The sequence below is a fragment of the Capsicum annuum genome, chromosome 8, assembly GCF_002878395.1.
Source record: "Capsicum annuum cultivar UCD-10X-F1 chromosome 8, UCD10Xv1.1, whole genome shotgun sequence".
Taxonomy (NCBI): Eukaryota; Viridiplantae; Streptophyta; class Magnoliopsida; order Solanales; family Solanaceae; genus Capsicum; species Capsicum annuum.
In genome coordinates, this window is record NC_061118.1 from 67358 (window position 1) to 75287 (window position 7930).

Here is a 7930-nt window from a genome sequence, read left to right on the forward strand (position 1 = left end):
TGAAGAGGCTAGATTGTACACAGTCTATATATCTCTATCTCAAATGTGAAGTAGAGAAAATATTTTCAATACACCCCGGCTCAAGACAAAATCAGTCTAGAAAAAGACGTAATATAAGATCAAAGTGATTACGACGACGACAACAACAACAACATATTCAATGTATTCCACATAGTTAGATCTATATAGGATAGAGCATACACAGTCCATACCTCTATCTCAGATGTAAGTAAAGAGGTTATTTTCAATGCACCCCCGACTCAAGACAAGATTCGTCTAAAAATAAAGACGTAAATATAAGAACAAGAATCAATAGGTCACAATGATTTTTTTTTTTCTTTTTGAACAAAAAAAAATCATTGGAAAAGAATATTCAAAAAAACAAAAAGAATAAAAAAATAAAAATAGAGGTGTCCTTAGCTAAACCAACTGTGAATACTATTAATTACAGTATAAATATTAAAGCATAGTAATAGACTCCACCTCTTCCATTTTCCTTTGTACCAACTTTTCTCTCTTCTTCCTCCCACTTCTCATCTAAAAATGGCGTTTCAGAAAATCAACGTTCAAAATCCCATCGTTGAGATGGACGGTTAGATCTCTCTCTCTTTACATTTATTCATTTTTAGATCTATTTTTCGTATAAAAATATCTGTTTTTTTTTTTTTTTTTTGGTTAGATCCTACTGATTATGTTGATTTGAGCTCTATGGTATTTTTGATTTATTTATTTATTGTATATATGTTGTGGGGTTTGTTAGATCAGAGCTGTTAACTGTTCTATATAACTATTGACTATAAATTCAAGAATTCATATATATATATGTGTGTGTGTGTTTTGAGCTCCTTCATGGAAAAAGATCCAAACTTTTAACATGGGTAAAATATATTGGAAAAGATCCATATATGTGTGTGTGTGTGTGTGTATATATATATATATATATATTGTGGGTCCTAGCAATGGTCAAGTCAGAAATTTCTGTAAGGGTGCTCAAGATTTAATTTTTGATCAATATACTTTGTATAATATTTCACCATCCATTCAAGAATTTATATATATTGAGCTCTTTCATGAAAAAAGATCCAAACTTTTTACATATGGGGAAAGTATATGCAGGTCTTTTTCTGAGTTATTGCTTGCATATATATGTATCTCGTGGGTCCTATGGTTAATGAAGTGGGTATAAACCGACGGAGTAAAAAATACTAGGTAATTCTTGTCATTTGTCTTGGCCTTGGTGGATAGAGTTACCAGTTACGTGTTGTTGTTGGGAGGTGATAGGTAATGTCGAGTTGCATGCAAGCGGGCCCGGATACTGTAGTTATGAAAAAAAGAGGGAAAAATCTTGTTGGTTTTTGTTTGTACTTGTTTTGATGCTTAAGAGGAGAATCTAGTAGCCCCTTCTTATTTTTATGTTTTGTTCAAAATTACTTGAGGCCTATTTGGTTTGAGATTTTCCGAAATCGATGTTATTTATCGTGTGTAGAGGAATCACTTTCTCAATTAACGGATATATAGTTCTCCGATTTAGTAATCGCTAATTTGAATATTTAAAGTTGTTTTCTCAATCCAACCAAACAAATGTTAGTTTTCTAATCATTCTATTGACATGTGGGAATGCATAAAGACTGGAAAACAGTCTAATTTTCTTAATTTGAAGTATTCCCACCATTCTTGAATTAGTTCAAGAACTGACCATATGAAAGGTTTCTTTCAAATTTTGTCTTACTTGATACTAAGTCATACTCTATGATCTAATTTAGCTTGCTATAGTTTCACTGTAATATTGACTGGTCACATCATTTCAGCAGTAAATTTTAACTTTGGTTATGTCGATCAGTGAGGGATTTTTTAAAAAGTAATACCTCAGTTTCAATTTGTTTGTCTTAGACTGACTAAACACGGAGTTTAAGAAAGTAAAAAAGAATTTTGAATCTTGTGATCTAAAACGAAAGATATGTGTAATGTACTAAAATGTCCTATAATCTTGTGGCCTTAAATATGGTATGTAGCATGTTAGAATTAAAGAGTTGCCTAATTAGGAAATGACATTCTTTTAGAGTTTGCCTAGAAGAAGGAAAGGTTGATTAGATTTTATATTCTTGCGGTATCATGTAGTACCTTACTTTGTGGGGATATGCTGGGTATGTTCGTTGTTAAGGTATCATGTATTATTATCTTGCTTTTTTCTAAATCATTCATGTGACGACTGTAACAACAACAACAAACCCAGTGTATTCACAGTGGGGTCTGGGGAGGGTAAGATGTATGCAGTCCATACCACTACCTCCGGAGAAGTAGCAAGGCTGTTTCCGATAGAGCCCCGGCTCAAGACAAAGAAATTCATGTGATGACTGTAAAAGACTATAATTTCTCCTTGTTATCTTCTTCTTGATTATGTGATTCAGGAGATGAAATGACGCGAGTTATTTGGAAATCAATCAAGGATAAGGTAACAAGTTTTCTTTGTTTGTTTCTGAATCAGCACGGTTTTCTTTTTTATCTTCTAATAATATGAAGCTTCTTTGCTTGCTTTTAGCTCATCCTTCCCTTTCTGGAGTTGGACATCAAATACTTTGACCTTGGACTTCCCCACCGTGATTTGACAGACGATAAGGTTACAGTTGAAAGTGCGGAAGCCACTCTAAAGTACGTTTTTGTTCATCTTTACTTCCTAGTTTACAACTTACGGGGAAGAAAAATATCCATTTGTTGGAGCAAATCCATTTGCTGTCCTTTGCTCTATTCATATGTCCTCATTAGTTTCTTAGGTTGCTGGATCTTTCTCCATTTGTGTGCTACACATTAACTTCAACTGGCATCATTACTTGTAACTTTTCAGCCTTCTTATGGTGTCTTAATGTCTACTGTATGGTCTAACTGCAGGTACAACGTAGCTATTAAGTGTGCGACCATTACTCCAGGTGCGTATTTCAGTGTCCAACTGGATTTCACTCCCTTTTTGTAGCTAATATTTTCAAAAAGGATGAGTCCTTTTATGTTGAGCTATCATTCATAGAAAGTTCTATTTGCAGATGAGGCCCGTGTAAAGGAGTTTAAGTTGAAATCCATGTGGAGGAGCCCAAATGGGACAATCAGAAACATCCTTAATGGTACGCCTGCATTTCTTCTTGTTTCCGGATCATGTTGTTTCTTAGTTGTGGCTTCCTTGATTATAGCTTATTGCACTCGTTGGCATTGACTACAGGAACGGTCTTTAGAGAACCAATTATGTGCAAAAATATTCCTCGACTTGTCCCAGGTATCCAAGATTTCTTTGTGCTTTTGTGTTTTCCCTCAAGTTAATTACTAGTGTCATTGAGCAAACTCTGCTACTTAAACCAGGATGGACCAAACCAATATGCATAGGGAGACATGCTTTTGGAGATCAATACCGAGCTACTGATGCAGTTATTCAAGGAGCTGGAAAACTCAAATTGGTGTTTGGTAAACTTTTGTTCGCTGCTTTACTTGATATGAACCTATTAAATAGCAGTGCTACTCGTCTTTTAGGTGTCTAACCAGTTTTTTTATTAGCGTAGGGTTCTGCTTACTCGCTTAGAATATGTTTACTGAAGTGGTCTTTTATATTTATCAGTGCCAGAAGGATCAGACGAGAAGACTGAATACGAAGTTTACAATTTTACTGGTGCTGGTGGAGTAGCTTTATCCATGTACAACACAGACGAGGTTTGCTTACTAATGTTTGGTTTCCTTTCCAAGTTTGGAATATAAATTGATACAGACTTATATATTCATATCGTTTCACTTTCACTTTCTTGATGTGATGTAGTCTATTCGCGCATTTGCTGATGCTTCAATGAACATGGCATACCAAAAGAAATGGCCACTCTATCTTAGTACAAAGAATACCATTCTTAAGAAATATGATGGGAGGTGAGCAGCCTAACTATTGATCTTTCTGTTTCCCATTTGGCCTTCACTTATTCATTATATATTAGGTTGACGCCTCGAGCCATTTTGTTTTTCCTCACATATCTAGTGGTTTTTGTATACATTCTGCTCCTCTGAACTACCATTAATACTCTTATAAAGGTTCAAGGACATCTTCCAAGAAGTTTATGAAGCAAGTTGGAAGTCCAAGTACGAGGAGGCTGGAATCTGGTGAGTTCCACAGTTCACTTGGTAAGGATGGTTCTACTATCACAAATACAAAAGCATTGACTCTTTAGTTATGTTTTGTAGGTATGAACACCGTCTTATCGATGATATGGTTGCTTATGCTTTGAAGAGTGAAGGTGGTTATGTATGGGCCTGCAAGAACTATGATGGGGATGTACAGAGTGATTTCTTAGCACAAGGTATCCGACATGCCTTTGTATCTTTAGGCTGTCATTTCAACAGATCCTCATAGAATATGTTATGACGTATGTATTGACGCGCTTATAGACTAAATTGCTGAATCGAGTATTCCAGTCCCTCTCCCTATAATTTCTGCTCCCAGAGGTTTATAATTTTATCCCTTTTCCCCTGGAACAGGTTTTGGATCCCTTGGGTTGATGACATCTGTCCTGGTATGTTTATATTCTAGCATCTTTCTGCTTCAACCAACTCCTTAATTGTTTTGATTCTGACAAGTTGTGGATTTATGGTTCAGGTCTGTCCTGATGGCAAGACCATTGAGGCTGAAGCTGCCCATGGAACTGTTACCCGCCACTACAGGGTTCACCAGAAAGGAGGTGAGACCAGCACAAACAGCATTGCCTCGATCTTTGCCTGGACTCGTGGACTTGCACACAGGTAGGTGACTATAGTTCTCGATCTGCACAAACAGCATTGCCTCTTATCTCTAGCCCGGTACACAAGCGCAATTTTCTGTTTTGGTGGAATATGAATACTTAATAAAATGCATGCTTGTGAACAGGGCAACATTGGACAAGAATGAAAGGCTCTTGGATTTCACTGAGAAACTAGAGGCCGCATGCATTGGTGCAGTGGAATCTGGAAAGATGACCAAAGATCTTGCACTCATCATCCATGGATCCAAGTGAGCCTCATTCCTTTTCCATCTGTCTTTGTTAATGGAGCCTCATATCCTTTTAACTATATAATTTTTCTTTGAATAGGCTGTCAAGAGAGCATTATCTGAACACAGAAGAGTTCATTGACGCTGTGGCCGATGAGCTCAAAGCAAAACTTCTGAAAGCAAAGGCCTAAATGTATGTAACTTTTCCGGCTTCCACCATTTTACTATAGTAACTATATTTATTCGACTTATTATCATTGAGCAATCATCATCGGTGTTTCTTTCTTTCATGTTGTTTGGTTATAGGTCTCGGTAGACAAGAGGACAGTCTTTTTCTGTGGCAGTTTGAGGGGATATTTTGAAGAGAAATAAAAGGAGTTAGGGACTTTGATGGTATACTTAAATTTCAAGAGGGGTTTTCTCTTGTAGGTTGGGGATTACTTTGCAGGCACTGTAATATTTGAACTATTTAAATTTGAATTTCCATTTGGTGCAACTTGTTTGCTCATTTGCAAATGTACACTTAGCTTATTGTTTTTCATCAATTTGCTTAAAGAAGTTCAGTAGTTGTTGTTTTTCCTATTTGGTACGCAACGTTTGAAGTAGAGTTTCAACATCACACATGTTGCACGCGAGTCACATAAGATGCATGCGTTCCCAGGACTCTGGGGGTAAGATCCTTACGTTTTTTGAGGGTCATTTTCAAGAGTGAGTCCGAGCAACTTAGCTTATAGCTATCATGCAATATTAAAGTTATATATGTGTGTTCTCTTCGTGTTCAGGTTCAAACTACGTCGATATCAAATTCGAATTAAGTTGGGCCTCAAATTCAAATCCTAACATTAATGTTATGTTAAGAGATGACATTTATAAATATCATGCAAGGAAGGTAGATTACATTTATGTCACAAATTTAAGATGATCCTTTTAAAGCATGTCCATTAATTCCACCTTACAATCTTTTTCACACATTTCTCACTTACGGAATAAATATTCTTTTCTTGGAAAATAGACCTACATAAACACAAGTTTTGGCATATACACCAAAATCTCTCTTTGCTTGGCTATCTCTGGATCTGTCCTTTGTTTCCTCATTCTCTCTTTGTATTCATCCATCACAACATGTCATTCTGAGTCACTTTCCATGCTTCCCATTGCTTTCAATCCTCTTGGTTTCTGCACCAGTAATATGTCATCATTCATTAAAATAACAACGGATGGATGTGTGTCGGATTCTCCAAAAGTAGTAGTAGTGGACATTTAGAGGATCTGACACGGGTGCGTGCAATACAAGAGACCAAAGTGCAGTACCTTCTTAGAGGTCTTCTTCTCTCTTACTTCATACCTTTCTTGGCACAAATCTTGCAACCATGTACCTGGTTGCACCAACTACACACAACGATATAGGTAAGCTTAGACTAGGAAAGAATCAAGAAATATTTAAAATGAAACGCGTCCAATACGTCTGAATTTATAGGACTTACAAGAATGGTTCTTTGTATCAACTTGGCCCTTTTCTTAGGTCTTTGAGGAAGCTTGCAACCTTTCATAGCCAAAAAATCTTCTTCTTTTTCTTTACTTGACAATGTGATGAGCAATTTCGGCCAAACCATCTTCTTCTTTTCCTCCCTTGCATCCACGAGCAACTTGCTGCTATCGTCCACGCCTACTGACCCTCTCATTGTATAATACTGATCCTCCTTCTCGGGGGATGACACTGATATCTTACGATGCTCATTGGCGTTAGATCTATTCATACCCAAATCCCTGCACAAACAGGAACCACCAAATCTTAGTACCATTACAATCTTTTACTTTTCGGGTAAACAAATCCATGTACTTTTCCATTTTAAGACTTGGAATCTTCAACAGCAATATTGTGCTCAAAGGTAAAACACCACAACAAGAAGCACCTCTAATCCCCTTACGAAAACTAAGAAAATCAGCAAATCAAATCAATTTGAAGTGATAGCTTCACCACAAACAATCTAATTCATTCTCAAGTATCATTACCAGCTCCAAAATAACCGATACTTCTATAACTTCAGATCTAATGAGCTTACAAACCAACCCCAGACAAACCTAAAACCTAGAACTTTCAACTTCCTATCCTTCTAATATACACGTAATTAGACATCAAATCGCGCTACCCTCACGTAATACAGGACATATACTGCTCAAATCTGATGTATGTCCTTTGATATACAAAATAACAGATACTTCTATAGCTTCAGATCTAACGAGTTCACAAAACCAAAATCCCAAACAAATCTAAAAACTAGAACTTTCAACTTCCTTTCTCATCAAATCGCAATTACCCTCGCATAATAAAGGACAGATACTGCTCAAATTTGATGTATTTCCTTTGATATACAAGAACCCCACTAATTAGTTCTCATACAATCAACTTAATTAAACCCCTATGCAATCAAAGAATGATTCTTTTGCATCAAAATCTTGACATACACAAGGCATCATCCATGAAATCTCTACCAACACCATCCAAACAAACCAAACTACTTATAATCTGAAACAAAAATCAAATCTTTAACACAAATGAAGCAATTTTTTCTCAATCTTTACTTCAGTATCAACACAACATATACTAAAACTACTCCTAATTTCAAATAAAAATCAAATCTTTAACACAAATGAATCATTTTTTTCTCAATCTTCACATCAAGTTTACTTGCCAATCAAGACAACACATACATCAATAGCCAAAAGAAGATATTATTACCTGTTAATACGATGTGGAGAAGACATAGGAGGAAGAATATTAGATTCCTTATTGTTATTATTATCAACGACTCTAGATGTGATTTTCTTCTTTACAATTAGATTTGTTCCATCAGATTTGCCATTTGAACTTGAACCTTTCACCTTAAAACACCTAAGTCTTTTTTTGTTTCCCCACTGTAACTTATCCATATCTGCAACAAC

General features: G+C 36.0%; 2 protein-coding genes across 3 annotated transcripts; one reads left to right on the forward strand and one right to left on the reverse strand.

Moving 5' to 3' along the window:
• Positions 1 to 382: 382 nt before the first annotated feature.
• On the forward strand, positions 383 to 5567 carry LOC107880057 (isocitrate dehydrogenase [NADP]). 2 transcript variants are annotated; one of them, XM_016726978.2, is made up of 16 exons: positions 383 to 592; positions 2409 to 2452; positions 2540 to 2649; positions 2887 to 2924; positions 3036 to 3113; positions 3209 to 3262; positions 3346 to 3447; positions 3599 to 3690; positions 3794 to 3897; positions 4057 to 4125; positions 4207 to 4322; positions 4501 to 4535; positions 4619 to 4761; positions 4886 to 5008; positions 5088 to 5180; positions 5294 to 5567. In XM_016726978.2, exons 1-15 carry the CDS (start codon positions 544 to 546, stop codon positions 5176 to 5178), a joined length of 1248 nt encoding a protein of 415 aa, XP_016582464.1. In that variant the 5' UTR covers positions 383 to 543; the 3' UTR covers positions 5179 to 5180; positions 5294 to 5567. The 2 variants fall into 2 exon arrangements, with proteins under 2 accessions (XP_016582464.1, NP_001312058.1); NM_001325129.1 differs by lacking the exon at positions 5294 to 5567 and having other exon boundaries at positions 544 to 592; positions 5088 to 5178.
• A 236-nt stretch (positions 5568 to 5803) lies between these two features.
• LOC107880058 lies at positions 5804 to 7924 on the reverse strand. Its single transcript, XM_016726979.2, has 4 exons — positions 7728 to 7924; positions 6472 to 6754; positions 6299 to 6376; positions 5804 to 6163 (listed from the first exon to the last, which is right to left on the reverse strand). The coding sequence occupies exons 1-4, from the start codon at positions 7916 to 7918 to the stop codon at positions 6113 to 6115; spliced, it is 603 nt and encodes a 200-aa protein (XP_016582465.1). The 5' UTR covers positions 7919 to 7924; the 3' UTR covers positions 5804 to 6112.
• Positions 7925 to 7930: the final 6 nt, after the last annotated feature.

Coding starts and splice junctions, on each gene's coding strand:
- LOC107880058 (XM_016726979.2), bottom strand. CDS start 7,918: ATGGATAAGTTACAGTGGGGAAACAAAAAAAGACTTAGGTGTTTTAAG. Junction 6,377..6,471: donor TGATACAAAGAACCATTCTT/GTAAGTCCTATA, acceptor CGTTGTGTGTAG/TTGGTGCAACCAGGTACATG. Junction 6,164..6,298: donor AGAAGAAGACCTCTAAGAAG/GTACTGCACTTT, acceptor TTACTGGTGCAG/AAACCAAGAGGATTGAAAGC.
- LOC107880057 (XM_016726978.2), top strand. CDS start 544: ATGGCGTTTCAGAAAATCAACGTTCAAAATCCCATCGTTGAGATGGAC. Junction 2,453..2,539: donor GGAAATCAATCAAGGATAAG/GTAACAAGTTTT, acceptor GCTTGCTTTTAG/CTCATCCTTCCCTTTCTGGA. Junction 3,898..4,056: donor CTTAAGAAATATGATGGGAG/GTGAGCAGCCTA, acceptor ACTCTTATAAAG/GTTCAAGGACATCTTCCAAG.